Source organism: Brachypodium distachyon, chromosome 5, assembly GCF_000005505.3.
Source record: "Brachypodium distachyon strain Bd21 chromosome 5, Brachypodium_distachyon_v3.0, whole genome shotgun sequence".
NCBI lineage: Eukaryota > Viridiplantae > Streptophyta > Magnoliopsida > Poales > Poaceae > Brachypodium > Brachypodium distachyon.
Window position 1 is genome coordinate 16,185,417 of NC_016135.3, and position 26,752 is coordinate 16,212,168.

Genomic DNA, 26,752 nt, shown 5'->3' on the forward strand with positions numbered 1-26,752 from the left:
TGTTACTAAGACTCAAAAGATATCTATTGTTTGTTTCTTCACATTGTTACTAAGACTCAAAAGATATCTATTGTTTATTATGGTTGGTCCCATCAAAACATGATGCTAAGTAACAACTCATTCTTCAATGATGATTTAGTGGTTACTTAGACATTGGTTTTCGTGTAGTACCAGTTTCTCTGGGGAGAAACCATCTCTTTCTCTTTGCTCTTCTTTTTTCATCCACATCATCAAAAAACTGTCATGTTATATTTTAGTAACGACTGACTCACCTTGTCGGAGATGCCCTTACATACGTGCAACAATCGTCTAGCCGTAAGCATTATATGGAACTTTAGTCGAGTGAATTCAGATGGTGCAAAGCAGCAATATTCCCAAACAAGGGAGTCAAGCAGTTCTGCCCTTGATTCAGTAACCAGTGACAAGCACGCTCAGTTTCAACAGTCAGCTACTGCAGCTGCGATCATAACAGAAAACGAACGATCGGAATCAAGAGCGTGGCGCACAGGGCAGCAAAAGAACTCCGCCAGTTGCCGTAGATATGTTACCAAAATATCAGAATGGTGATTCGGAGGCGCACGCTTCCAAATGCTCTTGCAACTAGGCAAATATCAGTCACACAACATGAAAATATTTCAGCGTTCTGTAAGAGTTCAAGCATGTGCGCAAACTAATAGTGTATATTAACAAAATTGTAGGAGCTGAGATTTCGGCAAGCATCATTCCATGTTTTCATGTGCAGAATCCTCCTTATAAAGTGTTACCTTGAGAAGTGCGGCATACGCATTCCATGAACTTAATGCAATCTACAAAAGCCTTGTAACATATCAGGAGGCTACAAAGTGCAAGGCAACTCCCACAACAAACATTCTAACAAAAGCTTAGTTATTCTACAATCAGGAATGCAGATTGTCTAACCAGCTCAATTCCTGAAGACGTTGCAAGACACAAGATAGTACAAAATATCAAAATTCAATGGTTCAACAGGTAATGGAGCTCACATCCATGACAGGTCCCATACTCCCATGGTAATGTACCTTCGACGAGTAACCCAAGCAGAGCCCATGCTAGATTTTTGGTAATGTGCCATGCGCAACAACAGGAGCAAAGTTTTCTGGGACATTGTAGTCCCAAGCTTGAAGCTTTAGACAATCCTCACCAAATAATAGGCTAGGTCAGAGTTAGTTCATATCTCAGCACCACAAATATCAACCTCTAGACAAAACTGCTTTCTATGATGCTTCAAAATTGTACTTGCTAGGGCAGGGCATACTCAGAAATCCAAGGATTTTTAAACTATCCAATTCAATAGCATATGGGTTATCATATGCTCAACATAAAGTCTTTCTCAAATATAGTTACTAATTTAGTTCACGGACCATTTTGATAAACATTGGGAACAAAGTTGATACTCAATAACCATGCCAGAGAAACCCAAACCTCCCGTGCATTCAAAGAAATTTTAGACAAGTCAAGACATGACTAGAATAGTATGACATGACATGGCTTTTATTGTAAGATCCAATGTGACAAGTGAACATCGTGTAAGTTTGTAACCAACACCGTATTAAGTTTAATGCTAAGTCATATTTCAGTTTACATTATTTACATCAGACTTGTCAGGCTGACTTAAAACATACTAGTATGAAGTTTAAACTAAAATCAGGGAACCAGGTAGAAAGACAGCACGCCACACATACTACCACTACAACAGAAAATCATTTCCTTGTCAAGAAAGACCACTCTCGCAGACTATTGATGAAACAGAACCTGAAAAGATCATATAGTGAACATATATGAAAAACCAAAATATTGATGATGAAAGGAGACAGGACTACAGGAGTGCTACTAAGACACAGATTGCATTTGGTCAGCTAAGTATACTTGTAGGTCAAACATCAACACTGTATGTAGACTTTCAAAGGTTAGATAGAACATAGAAGAGTTTAATGTAGGAGATCGTTCAGTTACCTTAGAAGAGCAGTCACAAGATTGTATCACACAAGTGAAAAGTGCAAGAGCTCGACCTCCAGTTTAAACATCAAGCAAACACGAGTTAACTAGTCATGATGTAGTTGATAAGAAAATAACAGTCACCGTATATAGCTATTATATATGATCTCAAGAACTGCAAACAACAAAAGGTCCTCACCAGCAACATATGCATCAGATACAATGCAAACAGTCCAAAGAAAAAAAAAGATACCAAGTTTCCAGAGGCTCTATATGGATTCAGCATCTATTCCAATATTCACATTTCTTTATACCAAAAGCAGACGATACGCAACAAAACTAGCATATCCGGCAGGGCAGTAACATCCAAAGGAACAGAACTACGGCATAGAGCTATTATAACCATCACACAGACTAGTATCTTGGACCCATGCTACAAGAACGGGATAGACGCAATGGCACTCCATTTGCCATCTCTCGTCCGATTCCAACTGCTGGTGCTTTGACTCCTCCTGCAGGCACTGCATTGTATTGCTTCCTGCACCCTGGGCAGCGTTCATCAGCCTCAAGTATCCTCTTGTGGCAGAAGAGGCACAGGTGAAACCCACAAGGGCAGGGGAGGAAGCTTGAGTCCGTCGGATCAAGATCCTCATAGCATATTGGACAAGACAATGGCAAAGAGAGGACGCTCTGCTGTGCTGCACCCATCCCCACCCAGCAGTTGCCGATGTTTGCTGGGAAGCTTGCCTGCTTTGAGATACTGGGCAGGCTCTGTGGACGGAACATATCATCAGGTGTCCAAGCTCTTGTGTTGCTACAAATCGGATCTTTTCTTTTTGCTGCATTAGCAGAAGGCGTGGAGTCACTTGTGGCTGCTGGGACCACTATGGCACCTGAACACTGGTGGCGATGACTGTTATCATCGACCGAAAGTGCATCAGCAACAGCTTCCCAATCATCTAACACCCCATTCTCCTCCTCAGGGCCACTGCCTGTGTCGTCATCCTCAGCGTCACTCACACTTCTGGAACTAGACCATAGACTGCTGACACTGCTGAGGCTGGGACCACCACCATTGCTGGAGCAGCGGTTCCTCTGAGTGCAGCCACCACCCCTGGAGTTGTCCGAGCCAGGACTGTGCATGGGGGAGTCAAGGTCGCTGCTGCCTACTTCTTGCACGGTAGCACCAGCCTCCTCCGGAGCGCCACCTCTTGACCTTGTATCCACACGCCGACGGGGAAGTGGAGGGTGTGGCGAAGCTAGGATTGGAGACCCAGCATTCGATCCTCCGCCTGCTGGCGAAGCGGCAGCCTTGGTCTCCTTCCCATCCTTGACTAGACCAATCCAAAACGCAAAAGGATCAGAATGTGAACACAATTTTAATTAAAACACCAAGTCAACACCTAGATCAACCCCAAACGCAGTATAGAACAAGATCATCCGCTTTTCTAAGCAGTTCCACATAGGTACTCTACCTCATCAACCGGCCACCCAAAAGATGGGACGAACTACGATCCACCGTGCCAGGATCCCAACTTCCGCATACGCACCACCCAATCCCCACCAAACCCCGATGAGGAACACCGAAAAACAACAGGTAAAAAAAAATTATATCAGACCAGGAACACGAGATCAGACCTTGCGACAGCCACTGCTCGCGGCGCGCGTCGAGCTTGCACTGCTTCAGCTTCGCCGACGATTTCCCCTGCGGAACACAAAAACCCCTCAGATCAGATCACCGCCGCGACAGATTCCGGACCCCCAACCCCCAAATCAAAAATCGCAGATCAGAACCCGGCGAAACGAAATCCCAAACTCTTACCCTCTTCTTCTTGGCATCGCGCGCGGCGGCCGATGCGTGCGAGTGGGCGTCGTCGTATCCCATCTAGGCGAAGACCACGCAGTACCAGTTTGCCTCCTCGGCGGCGTGCGCAGGAGCGTTCGTGAAAAACCCTAAAAAGCGGCGAGGAGGAGAGAGGAGGCGGCGGTGCGAAGCGGGGGATGGGTGGATGCGTGGGACGGGGGGGCGATAGATAACACAGCGCACGAGCGAGGGCGGAGTTATTGGGGAGGAAGCAAAATCTTTTCGGAGCTTTTGGCGTTTCCGTTTCTTCTCGCTTTGCGTTTATTATTAAATCCCGGGCCGGACAGGTCGCAGGTGGCGACGAGAATGACGATCCTGCCCTCGGGGTAGGGACGGTTGGGAGCTGGGGTCGGCGCACGGGAGGAGAGATCTCGGCCGTCAGGTTGATACGGTTGGGTGCCGACGTGGTGGGGCTAAAGCGGAACGGAACGGAACGGGAGTATGCTTTTTTTTTAGTTTTCTCTTTCTGCGGAGACGAGCGTTGTGCTGGGAGTGCGTTCTATCTCTGGTGTAGCAGTACCACGTTCGCTTCGATTGCGACCGTCCGAATATTTGAGTCCATCAGTTTCAAGATGCCCGGGCTTCTGCTACAAGCCTACAACCAGGAAAAGGATATTTTTAGAAGGGCTTGGTAAACTGCAGAACTGGAAGGTTCTAGGGCATGCTGGATGCTTGGCTCTAGCTTATTTGAGTTTGTCGAACAACAGCTCGATGAGAAATGCGTTGTAACAGAAGTTTGGCATCGATGACCTACATGAAGCCAAATCTAGTACAAGTAACAATTGCTTTGTAAGGCAAATTGGATTCTCTTACGTAACAGAGAAAAATGTAGGGATTCATCCAAAAAAAATATTAATGCAGTGTCCCAGACGGCCAGACCCTATCTTACAACATACTGGCGTTGTATATCACCATGTTCAAAATTTCCTTTCCCTTGCCCCCTGCAAATGCATCGAAAAAAGAATCGGTGCAGAAGTCCCGAAGTAAAGATGAAAGCCATGAAACAGCTAGCTCTGCATCAACACGGCACTAAAAGCATGTGGAGATCAGGTACGGCAACCAGACCAATCCAACCGTACATCATTGTTCTGGTACGAGGTATCTAGCACGTCCTTCCACATGGCAGTTTCTGTGCTTCCCCATACTAACATTTTAACAAAAAAAAGTTGGGGCGAGATGAGCAGCAGACGAATACCATACCCAAGTTCATCTAGCAGGACGAAGCGAAGAAGAAATCAAACCTGCAATCCGCTATTACTCTGTGTCACTTCGCATTTAAATGTAACTGAACATTAACTAACCCTCCTTGTGGTCCATCTTAAGGTCATCAAATAAACATTTACCCTGAATGGCCATTTTAAGGACTCAAGGACGATGTTTGCATTAGCACTAGAAAGAAAGAGCGCATCGCGGATTCATGGACAATGTCTCGCAAAACCAAGGAAAAGGGGATACTGGATTTGCTGAACCTGTAAATTTCTTCACTCCACTGCATCAGGGCTGTGTGTAACCTGCGCACAGAACAATTCGTTCAGGATATACGATGTTGAAAGTGGAATAACAGAAGAAAGAGATGATGAAAGAATGTTTAGTTTCCTAGGCAAATATGCCAGATAAAATGGGATAGTGAGTTACCATGTCATGTGCTGTGGGACATACATCTTCGCATATGTGAAATGCTTTTGCAATTAATGGTTGGGGGCAGAAAACTAAACATGGACAAAGATCTCGTGACTGTTGGATCCAGCCAGTCTGAATCAGTGCTATGATGCAAGCATATCAGTATTCAGTAAGCACGGGATCCACCTTGTCTGAACCATCAAAACCCTTTTACGAACCTGCCATCCTCCAAGGGCAGGGTGAACCAACAACACTTTCCTCTTCTTTCATATGAAGACTGAAGTCATGCAGAGAGAATGGATCAGTGAGAGGCATTCTCCACAAGCAGTGTTACTTTCTTTTAAAACTTGATGTAAACTAATACAAATTCATAATCCTCGGAAACTTACAGGCATCACTCCAAACTAATACGAAAGCATCAATTTGCTTAATGCGCTGTAAGGTCAAGGAATTTCAAACAAACACAAAATATCAGTATTTGATCCGAGGCTTGACCTGTATATCTTCCTCCTTATTCCCAAGAGATATCGCAAGAAAAAACTCAGGTATACAAAATTACATTGAAGGAAGCTGTTATATCTTCAAACAAAATTTTAACATGAAGGTTACAGTCATTTTTGTTAAGTACCATGGTGAAGAAGAACTGCAGCAATTGTGACATGTGGACACAATTTGCAGAGGCTGACAAATGCATTGGTACAGACATGCAAATTTTTACCTCACAAAAATGCATATGCAGTGCATAAAGAAATTCATGCTCAAAAGCACTTACACATACACATGTAATCCGCTCAAGACACTTTGCTTCTTATTTATGTGGTAGACCTCAAGGTTAGCTAGAAAAAGAACACTGATCAGCGTTATTCCTAGCAAAAAATGGTTCGACAAAAGTAAACTCTACACATGAAGAAACATGACGAACATGGACTGAATTTACCATTAATCACTCACCAGGAAGTATAAGTAGTAGACCTGCCACCTAATGATGCATCTAGGACACTTTTTGTAGGAGAACAACAGAACACCTCTCTGGCTGTTCTATTGGCCTGGTTCTGTGACCCTTCGATTTTGATCCATATGTCAGCCTTCTCTTTCTCTGACACTGGGCTAGACACTTTTTTTTACGAGGTAGCAGTCCAACACCGCACCCACCACCACCACTCCCTCAACAGTTACCTTCAGTAATGAGCCAATGCTGTCAATGATCAGCTGATCTTCTGATCCAGCTACATGACTATAACTCTCTGTTTTGCAAGATCAATTTTGTCTCATTACACACATAGTACGAGTAGTCAATTGGTTACATTACCATTCTACAGGCCGAGCTGCAGCCTTATGCATAATTGTTAACTCATCCCCAAACATCAACAGCACTCCAGCCTACACCCTTTTCCACTCCATAATTCTTCATCGTGTCTCTCAGTTTCTCTATCTCATCCCATTTTTCAGCACTGCCATATGAATTCGACATTAAAATATAGTATCCATCATTTCTTGGGTCAGAAGAAAATGCCTTCTTTGCAACTCTTAATCCCATCTCAAAGTTGTCATGCACTTTGCAGGCACTAAGCAAAGTTCCCCATACCCCACCATCAGGTTTTATTGGCATAGCCAAAACCAGATCTTCTGCTTCTTGAAGAAGCCCAGATTTTCCTAAGAGATCTACCATGCATGCATAATGCTTCAGGTTAGGTTCAAGGCGGTATCCCCCCATACGGATGAAAAGCTTCCTGCCCTCGTCAACAAGTCCTGCATGGCAACAAGCAGACAGAATGGCAAGAAAAGTGAGACTGTTAGGCTTAATGCTTCCTGCCTCCATCTCACTAAATAGTTTCAATGCCTGATTTGCTTCGCCATGCATCCCATAGCCTGATATCATCACATTCCATGTAACAACATCCCGTTGGAGCATAGAATCAAAAATCCCTCTTGCAGTTCCAAGTTGCCCACATTTAGTATACATGTCAACAAGTGCTGTACTAATAGATACATCAGATTCCAACCCCATATTTTTCACATAAGAATGTAGCAATTCTCCATGTTCCAGTGCAGCCAAATTCGCACAAGCCGAAATGACAGTAATCAAGGTTGAGGAGTTGGGTTTGACATCTTCAGTGAGCATCTGACCATATAGTGATAAGGCATCATTTGAACGTCCCACGTGAGAATAGCTGGATATTAGTGCATTCCAGGTGACAACATCCCTCCTCAATTTGGCCACAGCAAATATTTTGCATGCGAGTTCAAAATTCCCACATCTTCCATACATCCCAATTAACGAATTTGTAATTGAATTTTCATCAAGCAAGCACTTGATTGAATAACAATGAACTGATTGGCCTAATCGTAGTCTCCCTAGCCGTGAACAAGAAGAGATTGCAGAAACTAAGCTGGTGATGTCACACAAAAATTCATCATGATCTCTGCACTGCATTTGTCGGTACAACTCCAAACATTTGACATCAAGTCCAGCTTTGCAGTATCCTGCAACCATCAAACTCCATGATTCATCATCTCGTTGATGCAACATTCCAAAAACTGTGCCTGCAACATCCACCAATTCAAATTTTCCATACATTGAGATCAAAGAATTGGCAATCAACACACTATCTCCAAAGTTTCTCCTTATTATAACTGCATGAAATGCCTTCCCTCTATTTACATTAGCACTGCTTCCCAGCCCTGAAAGTACACAGCTAACAAGCACCTCATCTGGCTGTAGACCAGACTGCTCCATCTCCTGGAACAACTCCACGGCCTCCCTGGCAAGCCCTCTCCTGCAATAGGCTCCAATTAAGCCAGTCCAGCTAACCACATCTTTCTCTGTCAACTCTGGGAATAAAATGCATGCATCCTCAGTCATGTCACACTTTGAGTACATTGAGAAAAGCGCAGAAACCACCAATGCACAATCTCTAATCCCTTCCTTCACCGCATACCCATGCAAGCATCTCCCGGCAGATAGCTCCCCTAGCACTCCGCAGGCCTCCAACCCACTCTCCATTGTCCGTGAGTTCGGCCTCGCCCCGCTATCACCTGCGAGCCTAATCATCTGCACCAAGTAGCATATCCCCTTCCCACATTCCCCATTCCGCACGCACCCCGAGACCACGGCTGTCCATGCGACCACGTCCCTCTCGACCATTTCGTCGAACAGCTTGACAGCGTCGCCAAGGCTGCCGCACCTGGCATACATGTACACCAAAGACGACGAGACCGCGACGGAACCATCGCCGGCCAGGAGGCCGAACTTGACGGAGTAGCTGTGCACGGAGGTGCCGACCGGAAGGGCAGCGAGCTCGGCGGCCGCGGAGGCGGCAAGGGGCGCGGTGAACCGGGAGGGCCGCGCGCCAGACGCGCGCATGCGGCGATGGGCGGAGAGCGCGGAATCAAAGTCGGAGGCGCAGTGGTGGGAGCGGAGGAGGGAGTTCCAGAGGAAGGTGTCGGGGCAGGGGGAGGCGGAGAAGGCGAGGGTGGCGAAGCCGGGGAGGCCGGAGGAGGAGTAGGCAGAGACGAGCTTGGCGGCGAAGTCGGGGCGAGAGGAAAGGCCGGAGGTTGATGCTAGGGCGTGCAGGCGGAGGAGCGCGATCAGCGGCGGGGGCGACGGCGAGGCTAGGAATCGGTAGAGGAGGCCGAGAGTGCTGGGGATTGGAGGAGGACGAGAAGGCGGCATGGAGGCTTGTCGTTTGTTTTCAAACAGGTTGTTCTGGAAATTGCGCGTGTCGAATGAAACACAGGCACAAGTTTCCAAGTATAACTGAAATTTGGTGTCCATGGGCAGCAGCACACCGCTTCTATTTGCATTTTTTTTCATGTAAATTTTCTCAAAACTAATTTTCACGGATTTTTTTATAAAAGACTTGTACTCCGTAACACGTGATATGACCTAGAGTTTATAGCAGATCAACGTATTCGCAAATGATCACGTAGCAGCTTGCTGAACTCGTCAGATGCATCCACATTCGCAGGTAACGCTCAAAGAAAATGGAAAGACCCACTGAAAGTAACGTACTAATATAAGAGCAAGTCCAGCAGCTCCCCGATAGCATCCCTGATACCAATTTTAGGGGAGAAAACCCAAAAAACGATGTCCACCAGATCCCGATAGCCTCCCCAAAATATCCGTGTCCCCGATCCAGCCCTCCTTCTCCCCTACAAATCGGGGAGACCGAGGCCTCCCCTATCCGCGTGAGGAGCAATCCCTCCCGCCAAAACGAGCCTGGCACCACGTCCCGGCCCTCCTTCTCCTTTCTCCCGCCACAAGCCAGCCGAAGCCAGACACGAGGGGCGGCGGCCAGCATGGGGGGGCGGCAGCGGCCAGATGCGGCGGCCAGCAATGTGGGCTGCTCGGTGGGGAAGAGAGAGAGGAAGATGCGCGGGCTGCTCGGTGGGGAAGAAAGGAGAGGAAGTAGAGAGGGAGAGGAGAAAGAGATAAGAAATAGGTGGAGAGGGAGAAAGAGATGATAAACAGAAGGAGAGGGGAAGAAATAGATTAAATTGTTGCAATTTTGTGTGCATTACAAGAGAAACATTGCATTACGTAGAAAACAATACAGGCACCGCTTACACCCCACCATGATTTAAAAACATATTAGAGATCTCATACACTACATTATGAGAATGACGTCCTGAAAGTGAACCTCGATGGCGCGGAGCATCCAACCCCGCATGTTCTTCCTCAGCTATGACCGCAACCATCATGAGATCCTCAGGAGGAATCTTTGCAAAATTGCCATGCCAAGCTTCGGCGGTGACTCATTTTGTTGTGGAAAGATGCAAGAGCGGTGAAAACGAAATAGAAAAGGAGGCAGAAGCAAGATTGTTAGAGATATGAGAGCAAGCCAATCATGTATATATAGATAAAAAAAACTAGCCATTAGAAATCCGGTCGTTTTAAAACTAGCACTGAGTTTCAAATAGAATAGGGGAGATCTTTTAGGGAAACTGCTGGAGTTGAACAATTTTTAGGGGAAAAGGAGACAGAAGCAAGATTGTGAGAGATATGAGAGCAAGCCAATCATGTATATATAGATAAAAAAAACTAGCCATTAGAAATCCGGTCGTTTAAAAACTAGCGTTGGTTTTCAAATAGAATAGGAAAGATCTTTTAGGGGAACTGCTGGAATTGAATAATTTTTAGGGGAAAAGGGGGCAGAAGCAAGATTGTGAAAGATATGAGAGCAAGCCAATCATGTATATATAGATAAAAAAAACTAGCCATTAGAAATCCGGTCGTTTAAAAACTAGCGTTGGATTTCAAATAGAATAGGGAAGATCTTTTAGGGAAACTGCTAGAGTTGAACAATTTTTAGAGGAGAAATTTTTTAGGGGAATCACCTATTTTGAGATATATATATATATATATAGGAAGACATTTTAGGGAAACTGCTGGACTTTGCCCTAACGTCCTAGCACTTCAGCAATATTTTGGCAAATACATCTGTCACAGGCTTGATGGCACACTATCGTAATTCGTAAGCACGTTCGCCATGTAATGGCTTATTATGAGAGCAATGTACAGAAGATTCAGTCCGTGCTCACTGATGTATCTCGTTTTCAGAATTTGATGGCTCCATTCTCCTGACATGAGTGGTTCATCTTAGTCATCTACAGCTTAGATGGAGACAGATACCATCCGTATTTCTCATCTGAGCAGTACTTGGTGACTTGCTTCACGCTCAAGTAGTTCTCGAGGCCCCTGAAAGCAACAGCAAAGAAAATTTAGAGGGATATACCAAGTAACTTTAACAACAACAAACGATTCAGAGGATATAGATTGCAGAGTCATTGCTTCATCAGCCCAGCAGCAGTTCGTGGAATCTAGCACTTGGTGTATAAGTATGACTAATTACATGTTTGCATTTTTTAACACGTGTATGTTTACAGCTAACATCTCAAAAAGGAAGCTTACCATTCTCCTAGCTCTCGACCAAAACCGCTCCGCTTGTTCCCTCCCCATGGAGCTTGAACCAAAGTTGGTTGCGAGCAATTTATCCAAACAATTCCCGAGTTAATAACCTGCAAATGGGGGATTCACGGGATCCACATGTATCAGATCAATGAATACTTGGGTTTCGTTGCAAGTTTAAAATCGATGGGGTACATTGTAAGTCAAGTTCAATATACCTTTGCAATGCGCTCACACCTCTCCAGATCATCAGAAATCACACCACCAGCCAAACCATAGCTGAACGGAGTGGTAGAGAAGTCATGTCAATGATGTAAGCTACAAAAAGTTCTCATGTTTGCAAAAGTCAAGCAACTCACTGAGTATCATTCGCAAGTTCTACAGCTTCACTCTCTGTCCTAAATACTTTAACACAGATGACTGGTCCAAAGACTTCCTCTCGCCAAATTTGCATTGATGTGCTAACATCAGTTATAATTGTAGGTTCGATAAAGAACCCTCTTCTGAGATGCTGCCAAATCACAAATGTAGCTTGGATGAATAACGGGTGACAAGAACATGTAACATAATGATCCATGCTTACCTTAGGTCGGTCACCGCCATACAAAATTGTGCCACCTTCACTTCTTGCTGTTGAGATGAACTTCTTAATCTTTTCATACTGAAATAAGAATAAGTGGTGGTTTAAATAAGATTTACCGACTACTGAGTTACATAGTGGTGCAGCATTCAGTTCAAGAGACATCTCAATACTAGTTATAGAATACCACATGCACACAACTTCTAAGGAAACTCTATACAAGCTAGTTTCACTACTGTTATATTGCAAAAGCTAAATAGTTATATTGCATTGCAAATTATCACTACTGTTTTGAACAATTATTGATTAAATTTAACTTCTACACCAGAGTCTTAACAGGTCTACAAAAATGTACATATTTGCAACCAAACTTAAGTTCAATGGGCTCCATTTTTGTGTTACCTGCCCTTCACTGACAACTGACCCTAGCCTGCAACCTTCTTCAAGTGGATCTGAGATTTTTATATTCTTTGCCCATTCAACCAGTCTGTCTAAAAATCGTTCTGCAATTTTCTCCTGTTACAGTACGAATATTCATGTCATGTAATAGAAAATAACTTAATGTCCGAAACAACCAGGAGAGCATACATACATGGAGAAGTAAACGAGAAGTTGCACTGCAAACTTGACCACCATTCACAAAACAGCCAAACATGGCCCATTCAACAGCTGTTTCAAGTTCAGCAAGACTATAATAATTAACACATCAATCCACAATTAGCTAAAACTACTTATCAACGAAATATGTAATATCGACATTTGTTCTTCCATAACCCAGAGAATTGTGGACTCTGAGTTAAAGTGGAAGTAAATGGACTACGAACATTGTGTGACATCCAAGGGAGGAACATACCTTTGTCAATGTCAGCAACATCATCAAAGATAATAAGAGGACTTTTGCCACCCAGCTCCAGTGAAACAGGCTGTGTAAGAAGATAATGCACAACAGAATGAGAATAATGGGAATATCAAATCAAAATTCATGGAATTCTTGAACCAAAAATTAGCACAAGCACAGAAGATCACAAGTTATGGCAACTGAATGATATAGGGAACACACCTTAACCATTTGGGCAGCAGCAGTCATTATCCTCTTACCAGTTTCGGTACTTCCAGTAAAAGCAATCTACATGCAGGACCCAAAGATAATTTTAAGATGAGCTTGAGGATTGATGATATTCATATAAGATTATGTGATACTATGTCAGTAAGATAATAACTCGGTACGACCATGAGCATATGAAAATATATATCTGAAGAATAGGTCTGACCTTATCCACATGGGGATGTGAAGCTATTGGAGCACCCGCATCAGGGCCCATACCAGTAATTATGTTCAGGACTCCTGAAGGTAGTCCTATTTCTTCACATATTGCGCCAAGTTCTAAACAAGTTCTGTTTTTGAACAGATTTTAGTCATGTGATACAATAATCATGTAAAGGACATAAAGGCATCGAGGCTTACAGAGAAGCCAACTCAGATGGCTTTAAAACAGCTGTACACCCAGCAGCCAGGGCAGGTGCAACCTTCCAAGTAGCCATCAATAGAGGATAATTCCTTCATTTACACAAGGAAAAGTCAAAATAATTAGAATTTCTAACTTCAGAGACACAGTGTTATCAAGTACAAAAGTCAACCGATAAAGAATTATATTAATTTGATTCTTAATACTTAATAGAATGACCAATTTTTCCATAAAAGAAAAGAAATGACCCATTTGTTCAGCATGTGCTCGTAGAAGACTAAACAACAGTCTTCTGTATGATAGGATTTTAGAATTTCCGCTTGTTCATCAAATATCAACGGATCAACCATAAGTACTTATGGAAGTTGGAAGACAAAAAAAACATGTCTACCATGAAGTACAGCACCCTCAAAATCTCAAGGACAACAGCTTCGAAACAGTCTTAGGAAGAAAAAAGGACAAGTGAACACATAAAAGATAGTACAACATCCGCATGTAGTCATGGATTGAAAGCCAAGATTATACCAGGGTGTGATAAGTCCGACAACCCCGATGGGTTCTTTAAGAACATAGGACTTGAAATTTTCCATGGGCAGAGATATTGGTGCATGTTGTTTCGCGTCTAAGGCTTCTGCCAGACCAGCATAGTACTCAAAGCATGCAGCAACATCCTCCTAAGATAAGATGGAAAAGGCATCAAATGGAACATTGAGCATCTTCAGGCACAAGAAACGTTATAACGTGAATAATAATAAAATACCATGTCCGCAATTGCTTCATCCTTGGGCTTTCCGGAATCAAGTGTCTCCAGCAATGCCAGAAATGATATCTTATCTTTAATCTGCACCAGAATTCGATATTTCAGGAAATTTACTGCCGGTCATAACAAGCGTACCAATGGACAGATGGACATCAATTATTGAAAGCAGAGACAATAGGAAACTCTCTCGTGCTAACACAAATTTCGACTTTCAGTCTTCCATTTAAAATACAGCAGAACAACATGAATATAGTAAATGTTACATATGTCTCATGTGAATATGAAATTATTGTCAAATATTAAGATCTAAAGGAATGTAATAAGTTCACATGGTAAAAAGTTATTAAAAAACTGATAATTTTCAACAACTAGCCGATTGACCAGCGTGACTATGCAGAGTGTAGTACTCCGTATTGTATAATGTGCGCAGTTTAAATCTTTGGGTTCGGTGTTTTCAGAGAAAACGAAGGTGACATCCTTCAACATCATGACTGGATGCTCAATTGGAATCCCTATTTTGAAAATAACCACGTGATAGAGAAGTTTAGTGGAACCATCTACAGGGTTTGCACCCTCTACCTTCGAATTAAGCATACTGCTAACCTATTTTCTTTCCGGATATACTTGCAAGTTATTGATAAAGCAACTATCAAATAAAAGCCTTTATAAAGGATCGAACAATTTAAGGGTCGGGTCCAGTGATTTTCTTATTAGTGATAGTGTGTAACAATTGTAGAGCTTATTATAAAACACAGATAGTAATTGGACTTGATCAAATATTTCGGGAGAAGATGCACGGCATTAAGGGCACCCTTTCCTTCAGCCCCCAGAAACCAACTTCGTTCATTCAGACAATGATACCGCATTAGCTCCGCAATTCCGTGTATAAATCTACTTTTTAAGAACATGTAACATCAACCTTCCAAGAGATTAAGCTGGCCTTGCCATAGATAAGAGATCGGCACCTTAGCGGCGATGGCGTTCATATACTTGGCCCTCGCCGCCCCGGAAGCGCGCGACCAGCTGCTCCCGCCGTCGCGCGAGAACGCGTCCCGCGCCGCCGCGACGGCGAGCTCGACGTCCTCCGCCGTGGCCGCCGGGATGTCACCTTCACCAATCACCAACCGCACAACAAACCAAAAAGCTCAAGTCAGTACGGTACTACTGCTAGTACTAGTACCGGTGACCAAAAATCTCGTGTTTCAGGGACACGGAGGGGGGATGATGGGGATGGCAAAAGTAGTTACGAACCGATGGTGTCCTCGGTGGCCGGGTTGATGACGGGGATGCGGCGGCCCAGGGTCGGCTCGCGCCACCCGCCGCCGATGAAGAGGCCGCGGCGGGGGATCTCCGGTCGGGCAGCCATGGTGGTGTTGTGGTGGTGGACTGGTAGTAGTGCCGTAGCAAAGAGGGGGCGGGCGGACTAGTGCTGTGCTGCGGTGGCTCCTGTTGCTTTTGCAGTTTTGCTTCGACTTTGGGCGAGCACGCCTCCTTGATTTGATCCGGCGATCTCAACTCAATCAATCGATCAAGCGTTGGCCGCGTCGCATCTTCCCCGACGCCTCTATTTATTTATTTTTTGAAAAGAAGAAAAGAGAGAAAGAAGAAGATGACGACGATACGGGATGGATTTTAACCACGTTCCACTTCCACCACGGCCACGTGAACAGGTTGTCGCACGCGCGCGTCGTGTACGGCCCGGAAGTCCCACCAGTATGCTTTGCTCGTGTTTTTTCTTCAAGGCCCGTCACCTTTTTACCTGCCTTCTCCACGTGCCGACATGCATATCGTTTCAAAGGCGCTTCTGGGAAAGATTCCCCCGTCCAGTCGGTGCTCAAAGGATTTTCGTGCCCAGAAAATCCGCCGTTTCAACGTGACCATGCACACACGCTCGTATCAGCGAGGATTGCGGCTTTGTTCTCCATGACGCAGCAAATCGAGTCCCAGTTAAAATTTGTTCCCAGTTTCTTGTCAGGGTCACATGGTGTGCATTCCACATCATTATCTCGAAAAAAAAAAATCCTCCCTACAACAAAAGATGTTTCAATTTTGTCAAAATTTGTATGTATTTGGACATGACTTAATGTATTCATGTATTCACGGGAAACATGAGTATTACACTACCTGTTTTGATAAAAAAAAGGTAGGGTGTACATATATCACAATCGTCTATTTTTTAAAATCTCAATCAGCATGTCAAAACCGTCTATTACTATCTGAGTGGCATGTACATTCTTCTCTTTCCTCTCATTTTGGGTGTGTAAATAGCTTTATTCTGCGCCTGGTAAAACTTGTAGTTAGCGCCTGTTGGTGAGGAAGGGGCATGTAGGCCATCTGGGTGCGTTATCTGTCGTGTGAATTGAACATTGTTTCGTTTGTCTGATGATAAATGGAACAGGGCAAGGCCTTTTTCTCTAAAAAATAATCTTAAAAACATAAACTAGATTCGATAGCTAAGCAATCGACTTATCTCTAACTAAAATCACGTGACTTAGATGTAACAAAACCGTTTTTAAAGATGTGTTGATGCGAGAGATGAGATGAGTGTGGAGAGGGATAGTAGTAGTTCCTTTAGAACAGATTAAGATTGATGTTCTTCAAAAAAATTTAAAAAGATGATAATTTAGAGGAAAAAGGAGAAAAAAAGATTGATTTTTTTTAGACGAGGAGGTAAAGATTGATGTTCTTTACTTTACAGAAAGTATGTAGGCCCGATGGGCTACAAAAGAAGTAATTAAGTCTGATGGGGTGGACTAGAATATTAGTCCGATAATGATGCAACGGAAGTGTATTATGGCCCATCTGATTTGAAAATGTCAGTAGGCCGTATGGGCCAGATTACAGGTAAATCTTGGCACCCTAACTAATCAATGTTTGGCTCAGTGGAAACTCGAGTGCAACTCTTTGAGACGCATCGAATTCAGAGTTTCAGACAAGGGGGCAGCACAACATCTCAGAGCCCCTGGTCACTTTCCAGGTTTTTGCAATCCATAATTCTACGTAGAGTTACAAGTTTATGATCATGGTTGGCTTTGCTCGCTGCCACTCGAAAATTTTGCGAAGCTCGAAGAGGGAAAAAAACATCGAGTTACCACAAAGATACAGACAACAGTACACCGGTAAATAACAACTGCACACAGCAGTAGCAGTGTAGCACACGGTCTCCCGAGCTATCCCTCCTACACGTGCAACCCCTTGACCGTCGGAAAAAAATCCCGCGCGCGCATGCGCTCCACGTCCGGATGGCCAAGACTTCGGATCGAACGGCGGCACGAGCGATGTGTCTCGCGGCTCACCCAACGAGTCTCCCGCATCGGCTCGCCCATCGTCAGCTCGCCCGCATCGGCTCGCCTGCGTCCGCTGCCCTCCCTGTCAACCGTCTATCGGATCGAGCGAGCGAGCGCAGCGCTGCATAAACTTAGGGCACCCACGACGACGTCGATCGCCAACGCGATTGCCGCCGCCCGCCCCCGATTGCCGCCGCGCCCATGATCTCATCGGGTTCCGCACGCGCAGGATGGAGAATCGCGTGATCGTCATCCCGCCGCGGCCGGTCGCCGTGGCCGCCGCTGCGCCATCGTCGTCCCCGTTGCCGGCTCTGGATTGCACGCACGCTGCTATGTTGCCGTTGGTCCTCAGGTAACTGCTGTTGCTGCTCATCCTGCAGCTTTCCACGATTGGAGTTCATCGATGATGAGCTCGACAACGCTGTCCGCAGAGCATGATTCCTGTAGAAAAATTCTAGCATTTCTCTCCTTCCAGATTCTCCAGTGGATTAGGATGGTAATTGTGTCGAAATCTCTCCACAACAGCTTGGGAGCACATTTTCTTGCCGTAGTCCACCAATCCTCACGGGAATGGGGAAGTTGGCTCTGGACCAGGCTCGGAGGCGAAACCAAACTTGCTTGGAGAAGCTGCAATGCACAACCAATAGACCAAGCTTACAAGAACTGACAGAAGATACTGAAGGCCTGAAGCTGTAGTTTCTGAACTGAACCAGAAACAAGAAGCTCCAGCTAGCTTCCTTGTTGAATATCAATTGAAGATCGTCCGACATGATCTACCAAGCAGAATCATGCAACATAAATGAGAAAAATATACTAAAGAGAATCATCAGACGGAGTTTGAGATTTAATTTATCAAGAAAGCTTGTTGGGGACAAAGACCGAACACCTCGTGGGCGGTGGAGCTTGCACTGTGTAGAAGCCGACTAGCGTCGACAATGGCAGGCGAGGAAGGCCGACGACGGCGAGCTCGGCACTGTGTAGAGGCGGTGGAGCTCTAGGAGGCGCCGGGCGTCGAGGAGGGCCGGCGACGGCGAGGTCGGGGTCGGCACGATGGAGGAGCCTGTGAAGACGAGGTTGGGGTCGGGGTCGGCGCGGTGGAGCCGGTGACGGCGAGGTCTGCATCCTGCGCGCGCGGAGCCAGATGAGATCATGGATGCGGCGACAATCGGAGGCGGCGCCGGGGCGAAGCCGTGGCCGGTGTTGGCGATCGACTTCGTCGTGGGTGCCCTAAGTATGTGCAGCGCTGCGCTCGCTCGCTCGATCCGATCGACGGTTGACAGGGAAGGCAGCGGACGCAGGTGAGCCGACGCGGGCGAGCTGGCGATGGGCGAGCCGACGCGGGGGACTCGTTGGGCGAGCCGCGAGACGGCATCGCACGTTCGATCCGAAGTCGCGGCCATCCGGACGTGGAGCGCACGCGCGCGCGGGTGAGCCCAGCGCCCACGCGATTTTTTTCCCCGCCGTCACGGACTCCTTGATAACGTCCTCCTCCTCTCCCGGCTCCACCCACGGTCGCCGCGTCGTGCTCATGCCCCCGTGCGCTTGTACTGGTACCGGCTAGCGAACACCAGGAACACCGCAAAGTTCACCACCCCTAGCACCGCCAGCATCCAGTAGAAGAGGTCCAGCCTCCCGTCGTCCAGGTGTCCCCGAATCCACGCGCCCCGCGTAACGGCGTCCACGGCTAGCACAAGCAGGCTGCTCAAGAAGAACCCCATGGCCAACGTCGTCAGGAAGAGCCCCGTGCTCATGGACTTCATCCGCTCGGGTGCCTCCCGGCCGGATGAAGAACTCGAGCTGCCCCACGTACGCGAACGCCTCGCCGGCGGCCACCAGGAAGAACTGGGCCACCAGCCAGAACGCGCTCACTGGGCCGCCGTTCGAAGACTCTTGTGCGGCGGAGACGTCCCTACGCTTCTTCTCGACGAGCGTGGCGACGGCCATGGCGAGCGTGGCGAGGGCGAGCCCCGCGGCGACGCGCTGCAGGGAGGTGAGCCCATGGGCCCGGCCCGTGAGGCGGCCCGCGAGCGGCACCAGGAGGCGCACATTGAGCGAGGTGAAGAGGAGGATGGAGAGGAAGAGGAACACGGAGAGGGACCCTGCTGGGACGGCGAAGCCTGCGCCGCCCACGCGGCGGTCCATCTGCTCCGCCTGCTCGATGGAGAAGGTGGTCATCTGGGAGTAGATGGTCCAGAAGAGTATGCACGTGGACCAGATGGGGAGCAGCTTCGCCACCATGCATCTTCACCTCCTCCACCTCCGCCACCGCCGTCGTCGTCGCCAGGTCGGCCTCCACGATGGCTGCTTTGTCCAGGCACCTGTACAGAGGAAAATTGACGGTCAAAACCCAAGCTACGCTCCATCCATCGTCCATGATCCAACATGTTTTACGATCCAATCGTCCATGCATGAGCTAGTTGGCGGACGTCCGCCCAGGTGAATATGAGGATTCCGACCAACTCAAGGAAGGAGGAGAGCCGCCGCCGTTGACCCGCCGGCCGGCGCTGGCCCAACCGGTTATCTCCCGCCACCCGTGGCCGGCGTGCTCCCGCGACGCCTCGCCGCCCTGCCTTGCTCCATCCGCCGCCACCGCCGATCTGCCACCGCCCCAGCCATCCTCCTACGCCCGGAAATCGTGTGTTTTCTCCGACGCTGGCGGCACATTCCTCACCCCCAACCCTAAGTTAGGGTCATCGAGGGTTGGCTCTAATCCACCATCACCTGCTTGCCTCCGCCGTCACCGCCGTGGCCAGCCGCGGTGTCGCCGTTCCGGCTCGAGCTCTCTTCTGCGCCGCTCGGGAGGAAGGGGAGGGAAGCAATCGCTGGGAAGGGAGAGAATCAGGACTCGGGAGAGATGACGAAGGAAACTGGGAAGGAGAATCGGGAGAGATAAGGAAGAGGTGGGGCCCTGTTAGGATAATCTTGAGTCTGAGTCGAGTCTAGCTAGGCGCATGTGTTTGTGTCCTAATCAGATTAGGAGCGTGTCTATGCGTGAGTTAGTGTTCGTGTGCATGTGTGGTTCAGCGTGGGTCTCTGTGTTCGAGTGGGATTAGTAGTCCGTGTGTGTTTAGGTGTTCTGGACAACCGTGTGTGTGTATATAATGCATATAATGCTGGGTTGTAAGGTCGTGAGTTTTGAGTTCAGAGAAATAAAAAAAAGAAGGTACGTCACGTGCCCTTGCAATTATCCGGTGATCGTCGTGTGCGTGTGCGTTTTTATGTGATTGATACTTGAGCAAACCCAACAGGCCCACGCTGGACTTTTTGCAGATACAACTAACCGCGCCGCGCGGTTAGACGCCAAACAAGGAATCCGGTTAGTATGTTTAGTGCAAATCATTTCATAAGACACAACTCTCGAGCCTCGACGACTCTTCTTTTTTCCTACGCTGCAATTCTGCATGCAAAACATCCACATGGATGCATGGTGCATTCTGCTATGCATGCATGCCTGATGGCAGCAAGGTTTCAGTATGGAGCAGAATAATCTGTAGTGCTCCCAAAAATGTATCGAAGATTGGCCCCAAAATTGTCATCAAACATGCATACTACGTTCACTAGTGGCGCCGGCCGTTTTGTTTGGAGGTGGGTTTGTATGGCATGTCGGCCTGGCTCCTTCGGTCTCCAACTTCAAATGCTTAGTTGCATATGCATCAAACGTGCATTGGGCGCTTCGAGATGTGTCTCGTATGATTCTGGCTTTACAATGACGTATACGCCATCATCCAAGATATCTCCAGTACCGCGTTCTGAAGTTTACTGACCATCACCTCATATGCGATCTGGCTCTCGCGATTGGTCGTAAGTCCTTCGCTAGTTTGGCTTCGGACAAAGGGTGAGTCGTCTCTCGTGTGCTAATATGCCATGTGTCGACGTACGTTATGTGTGTGTGCAGTTCTAGTAAAAGATCCACTAGTCTTGGATTGGTTCTCATGTTGGTTCCCATTTCCTGGCAAGTGTCGCAGTGTTGGCACAACACGATCGACTTCTGGACTTTAGCCTGTCCATTAATTTCGGCTGCTTCTGTTCCCACTCACGAGAGGAAGAAAACACTCGCTTAGTTCTATTCTTGGACTCCTTTCATATGGACTACGTCCTACGTATCAAACTTTTTGTCTGCGTTTCATCCCACAGGATCCAAACGCAGAGCACGTCTCATACTCTCATATATACGTGTGAGAGTGTGGTGATCTGCTAATACTCTAAAACTCTTGTTTGCTACGAGACAATTACTTCAGAACTCAGAAGTAACCAAATGCTCCAAATGTACTATACTCAAAATTTCCAAAGCCAAGTTTGGACATGCATGCTAACAACTCTGAAAAAAATGATTTCTGATTTCTAGTACTGTATTTTAACTAGAGCGATTGTTTGCTGTTAAAAAAAAACTAGAGCAATTGTCATTTCCGTTAGAATTATTACTACGTACCTGAGCGTCCGTGTGTGGCAGTTTGGCCATATGGAATCCACGGAGCTCGCGGGCATCGGCGGGGCACGGCAGCCTCCGGTTCCTCCAGGCCGCCCACAGGACGCGGCCGATCACCGTGAGCGGGCTCCCGGCCCTGGGGCATCCGGTACCTCGGCGCCCCCGCCACGAGCACGCCCACGACGGCCGCCATGGCGAGCGCCGACACGCCGTACCCCCAGCCTCGCCCGACGTTGTCCTGCACGTACATCAGCACGGTGACCGCGAAGAGCAACCCCGTGATGCAGAAGTAGAAGCGTTTGAAGAAGAACATCATGGCCCGCTGCTCCCTCGCGTCCAGTTGTCGTGCTCCGGGGTGGCGCGAGGCGGCTCGTGCCACAGGAGCACCTGGAGCGCGTCGAGGGCCTCGGGCCTGGTGCGGATCCCCTCGGGTCGCTCCTGGCGTTCTCCGCGCTCGCCTGACGACGGGCGCGGCTGGTTGATGGGGATATGGCTGTTCGAGTCAGCCAAACCCGTGCGGTGCGAGCCAAGCAGGCGCTCGTTCCCACGACAGGGATGCGGGTCCTCTGCCGCATGCAGGGGGTCATTCGAGGGGTTTTGCAGCCCTAGCTCACCCCGTCCCCTCCACCGGCACCCCTCGACAGACCAGGAAGTGGCGCAAGCCTCAACGCACGCTCGGCAGAAGTCCCAGCCCCGGGGAACGGGGGAGGCGGTGGCAGCTCCCCATGCGGCTGCGGCAGCAACGCTCCCCTTTCTTGGGGTCGTGAGCGACCGGGCGCTTCCGGCGACCGGGTGTGCTTTGCGGTGGGTCTTCAGTGACAGCCTTGGAGTCCTTCCGGGGAGCCATCAATGTCATACCGCTCGCCTCGCTTGCCCAACCCTCCTATTCCTCTACTTGAAGATGCTCCTTGCTACTTTCTTCGTGCTGCCTTTTTTTTTTGGCTCTATGTTGGCCTTAGCCCTCCTTTTATACTGCAACGGCGGAGCTACGTGGAGGCTAACCTGGGCCACAACCCCCCCTTTGAAAAGTGCAAAAATTAATTAACTAGGGATCTTCAGGCCCAGCCCATGAACAAGGGAGTCCAACACCACGCACGCAGCCTCTCCCTCGCACGTTCTCCTTGTCTTCTCATCGCCGCTTCCTGTTTCTCCCTCCAGGCACCGACGCACGGGCTATTACCAATTCCCAAATCCCTAATTCCCCTCCTTTCTTGCTCAGTTCTCACGCTCTGGTGTCATCCACGGACTGCAGCAGCACTCAAGCTGGGCGCTGGCAGGCAACGTGTGCCCGTCCTACGGCCTGGATGAACACCCACGCCTGCAGCACGCACACCCGCACACGGCTCACCGCCAGCCCGTCCTACGGCCAACACACGAGCAGGACTGATGCCCGCGGGAGCACTGTTTCTGCTTAGTATGTCCTATTGCCTTGATTCTTTGTGAATTCTGAATATTTGAGATATTCTTGATTGGTCATAATTGAACAAAAGGAAAAAGAGATGAAGAAATTGGTGAACATAAATCTGCTCCTGGTTTATATAAAGAAAAATGGGGAAACAACCTTGGAAGCAGCTTGCTGCTACAAGTAGAACGATAAGCAGATATATGTGCACTGGGTTAGGGCTCTTTTCCTATTTACTTTGCCGCTTGCAGCTTGCCTAATGCTGGCTGAGATGCTCTGTTCCTTTTCTGTTTGCGCTGCTAAGACCTTTGTAAAAACTTCTGGTTTCTCTAAAAGAAATCGAATAGGAAAAACCTCTCTTTTTCACAAAAAAATGTACACTGGGTATTTCTATGAGCAGTTAAATATATCACCATTATGTCATTGCTCACTAATTATTCCTTATATATGTTCTATCACTTGGCATGTGTCCGCCACTGACTACAAGGGAATACTACACCGGGGCACGCTAGCTTAACAAGTGTCGTGGGCTAAGCGGGGCGGTGCAGGCGTCGGAGCCTTTGCTCCACGCGGCTCCCTGGGCCCTGCACCGACGGGACTGGATGCGCCGATCAGTTCTGCGGGCCTGCAGGGTCTTGTCTTGTCGATGTACATCAGGGATTCCTGCCCTGCGCCTCCAATGGCCCTGCCTCTGCACCTCCTGCGTACTTGAGTGCGCGAAGGTCTTGAACGTCCCGCGGCTACGGCCCCACGTTACGCGCGCAAGTTTCCCCTCGGGCCCACCCCTGCCGGGGGCACTTGCCAGTTCGGGTGGGCACGCTTCCATCTCCCCCGCTGTCGTGGCGGTGTCACGACAGATGCCATGTGATGACTTGAGTTGGGGCCGATGGACGATGGTGGATCCGGAGGAGGGATGACGTAGAGTAATCACGCACAACTCAGAGAGGACATGATGTTTACCCAGGTTCGGAGCCCTCCTGTATCTAAGGGAGGAACCCCTCTCATAGGAGAGGTGAAGCCTCTATTTATAGGCTAGGAAAGTTACACTGACGAGTGGGACAAGGGAAAACCCTAACTACCCCCGGGCCCGCCGGGTATGCCCATGGTCCCCTCCGGATTGTCCGGGAGGGGACAACGCAGCTTTGTGCTTTTCGTACCGTGAGGTGACGCGCACTGTAGCCATGCTTTGGCTCTCGTCACCGTCCTTCTACGGCGCGTCACTGTGCTGTCATCCAACACGGCGACGTGAGTAATGACTGCTTTTCCGTCATCAAAGGAGCGTAGCTTTACTTTAGGCCGTGCGATTCGGATAAAACTGTTGGCATATCCCGGTTCCAACCGACATAATATAGCTTGTGCTTGTCCTGCAATCACATGCGGCAAGATAGAGATACCGGCATACTTTTGGTATGCCGGCCTATTAGAAAGTTGGCTTAACTGTGTCGGCTTACTTGCTTACACTGACCTTGCTCTTGTTTAGCCGGCCAATATATGTCGTCATGACCTACCCGGGGTCATTCCCCCAACATCTGTGCGAGGCCCGCGAGGGTGGAGTGTTCGTGAGCCCGAGCTTTGTGCCTCAGCCCACGTGCCCGGGTAGATTTGCAGCCCTGAGTATAAGTGGCTATCAGGCCGGCCCGGCCCCAACTAAACGGGCCTAGCCCGGGCACGGCCCCCCCAAGGCCGACAATAAAGGGGCCGGGCCGGCACCAAATGGCCATCTCAAGGCCCAGGCGTGGCACCAACCACTCGGGACAGCCACGCCCCCCTAAGCCCAACGGGCCTGAAAGAAAAGCCCGTGGAAAACTCAGCCCAGCGGCCTTTTTAGATTGTGCCAGCCAGTTGAAATGGGTCAAAAACAGCCTTGTGCCTATAACTAGCGTAATAGGGGCCAGTTCTTTTCGGCTTCCTGGAGCGGCTTTCTCAGAGAAGCCGGGTTTAGAAGCCGAAAAGAACACACCCTAGGTACCTTGGTCTAGTGGTCAGCAAGCCAAAGGAGTAATAGGAGGTCCAGGGTTCGATCGTTGACATAAGAAACCAATTGCTAATCGGGCCGGGCCGACCCGTCGGGCCTGAGGACCCGGTGCGCAATTATGACTCGAGGGCCTTAATACAATATCATAACAATAACTAATGTGTGTGTATATAAAATTTCACCAACAAACATTCATCTGGATTTCTCGCTACGCTTGACCTGCTTGCGTTACTCTTCAATTTTTTTTCCATTTTATCCTTTATGCAATTTTATCACGTCATCATCCCGTTTCTTTCTTTTTCTTTTCTCACCGCCAGATGAATACTTTCTAGATGATGATTGATTCATAGTTCTGAAATTTAATGAGACTATAAAATTTACAAATTGAAAACGTATAAAAAATTAAAGATCAAAGACGCAAGCATGGAAAGATAGCTACTTCGTACTACAATCGCTCACCTGCAGCCAACGACGGCAATGCAGCCAGCCTGCAGGTCACCGATCAGGCTATGTAGTTGCAAAATTTGTCCATTTTATCCTTTATGCAATTTTATCACGTCATCATCCCATTTCTTTCCTTTTCTTTTCTCACCGCCAGATGAATACTTTCTAGATGATGATTGATTCATAGTTCTAAAATTTAATGATACTATAAAATTTACAAATTGAAAACGTATAAAGAATTAAAGATCAAAGACGCAAGCATGGAAAGATAGCTACTCCGTACTACAATCGCTCACCTACAGCCAACGACGGGAATGCAGCCAGCCTGCAGGTCACCGATCAGGCTATGTAGTTGCAGACTGAAGGAGAGCAGTCGATCAGGACTTCAGGGGGCCGATGAATTCTCCGTGGTCACGATTAGGCATACTGGCAGAGGCGCAGCGGCAGGGAGGGCGCGGCCGCGCAGCGCAGGGACGAGGCTGAGGAGGGGCGACGACCAGTCGATCGATTCATGTACATCACGATCTGGCGACGCAGTGAAGGAGCGGAAACAATCGGGATTCTTCGGCCAGGCTACGTACCATATACACTGTACCTTGGTGTGGGGGCCCTTGAATTTGGGGGCATGGTGTGGCTGCACCGCTGGCACACCCCCAGGGCCTGGCCGGGTCAGGCACAGACGGTCGAAGCCCGCTAGGCTTGCTCTTGAAGATAGCAAAATTGCTCTTCGCCCGCCCCGATAGCCACCTATCCCGAGGGCATGGGTGGGATACAGATTGCTCTTGAAGATAGCAAAATTGTGTGGGAGCACCACGTGGATTGGTAGGACCTCTTCGCCTCCCATCCCGTCTCCTCGGTCCTCTTCGCCCATAATTCTTTACGGAGCCCCCGCTGCCTTCTCACCCCTTCCGCAGGAGACAAATTTCTCTGCCACAAATCCGTAGCTGGCGCCAGGGAGCAGCAGCGACACCTCGTCACCGACGGCCAGATCAACAGGGCCGTCACTGCGGTGTAGTGGCCGGTCGTTGACGCCGCGCAGAGAAGTAGTGGTTGAATAACATACATAT

General features: G+C 48.1%; 3 protein-coding genes and 1 pseudogene across 4 annotated transcripts; all 4 read right to left on the bottom strand.

Annotated features, from left to right (window-relative positions):
* Window positions 1-1,549: 1,549 nt before the first annotated feature.
* On the bottom strand, window positions 1,550-4,068 carry LOC100826612. 2 transcript variants are annotated; one of them, XR_002960970.1, is made up of 4 exons: window positions 3,776-4,068; window positions 3,592-3,658; window positions 1,972-3,287; window positions 1,550-1,770 (listed from the first exon to the last, which is right to left on the bottom strand). XR_002960970.1 is itself a non-coding variant. In XM_003579870.4 (3 exons), exons 1-3 carry the CDS (start codon window positions 3,836-3,838, stop codon window positions 2,368-2,370), a joined length of 1,050 nt encoding a protein of 349 aa, XP_003579918.1. In that variant the 5' UTR covers window positions 3,839-4,068; the 3' UTR covers window positions 1,550-2,367. The 2 variants fall into 2 exon arrangements, 1 of the variants encoding a protein (XP_003579918.1); XM_003579870.4 differs by having other exon boundaries at window positions 1,550-3,287.
* A 516-nt stretch (window positions 4,069-4,584) lies between these two features.
* On the bottom strand, window positions 4,585-9,110 carry LOC100824044 (pentatricopeptide repeat-containing protein At4g39952, mitochondrial). Its single transcript, XM_014896062.2, has 3 exons — window positions 6,389-9,110; window positions 5,453-6,273; window positions 4,585-5,328 (listed from the first exon to the last, which is right to left on the bottom strand). Exon 1 carries the CDS (start codon window positions 9,108-9,110, stop codon window positions 6,789-6,791), a length of 2,322 nt encoding a protein of 773 aa, XP_014751548.1. The 3' UTR covers window positions 4,585-5,328; window positions 5,453-6,273; window positions 6,389-6,788.
* Window positions 9,111-10,742: 1,632 nt separating this feature from the next.
* On the bottom strand, window positions 10,743-15,711 carry LOC100826926 (betaine aldehyde dehydrogenase). Its single transcript, XM_003579871.4, has 15 exons — window positions 15,403-15,711; window positions 15,117-15,259; window positions 14,152-14,232; window positions 13,917-14,065; window positions 13,391-13,483; window positions 13,197-13,320; window positions 12,986-13,051; window positions 12,779-12,848; window positions 12,518-12,594; window positions 12,328-12,441; window positions 11,929-12,006; window positions 11,705-11,856; window positions 11,564-11,624; window positions 11,349-11,455; window positions 10,743-11,135 (listed from the first exon to the last, which is right to left on the bottom strand). Exons 1-15 carry the CDS (start codon window positions 15,515-15,517, stop codon window positions 11,045-11,047), a joined length of 1,521 nt encoding a protein of 506 aa, XP_003579919.1. The 5' UTR covers window positions 15,518-15,711; the 3' UTR covers window positions 10,743-11,044.
* A 3,253-nt stretch (window positions 15,712-18,964) lies between these two features.
* The window catches only part of LOC100824356, a 33,322-nt pseudogene continuing 25,534 nt past the window's right edge, over window positions 18,965-26,752 (bottom strand).

Excerpts from the sequence above, each read along its gene's own strand:
- LOC100824044 (XM_014896062.2), bottom strand. The coding sequence starts at position 9,110 with ATGCCGCCTTCTCGTCCTCCTCCAATCCCCAGCACTCTCGGCCTCCTC.
- LOC100826612 (XM_003579870.4), bottom strand. The coding sequence starts at position 3,838 with ATGGGATACGACGACGCCCACTCGCACGCATCGGCCGCCGCGCGCGAT. Across the intron at positions 3,659-3,775 it reads GCGATGCCAAGAAGAAGAGG|GGGAAATCGTCGGCGAAGCT; the intron begins GTAAGAGTTTGG and ends TGTGTTCCGCAG. Across the intron at positions 3,288-3,591 it reads CGAGCAGTGGCTGTCGCAAG|TCAAGGATGGGAAGGAGACC; the intron begins GTCTGATCTCGT and ends GGATTGGTCTAG.
- LOC100826926 (XM_003579871.4), bottom strand. The coding sequence starts at position 15,517 with ATGGCTGCCCGACCGGAGATCCCCCGCCGCGGCCTCTTCATCGGCGGC. Across the intron at positions 13,052-13,196 it reads CACATCCCCATGTGGATAAG|ATTGCTTTTACTGGAAGTAC; the intron begins GTCAGACCTATT and ends TCCTGCATGTAG. Across the intron at positions 12,007-12,327 it reads CAGTTGTCAGTGAAGGGCAG|TATGAAAAGATTAAGAAGTT; the intron begins GTAACACAAAAA and ends TTCTTATTTCAG.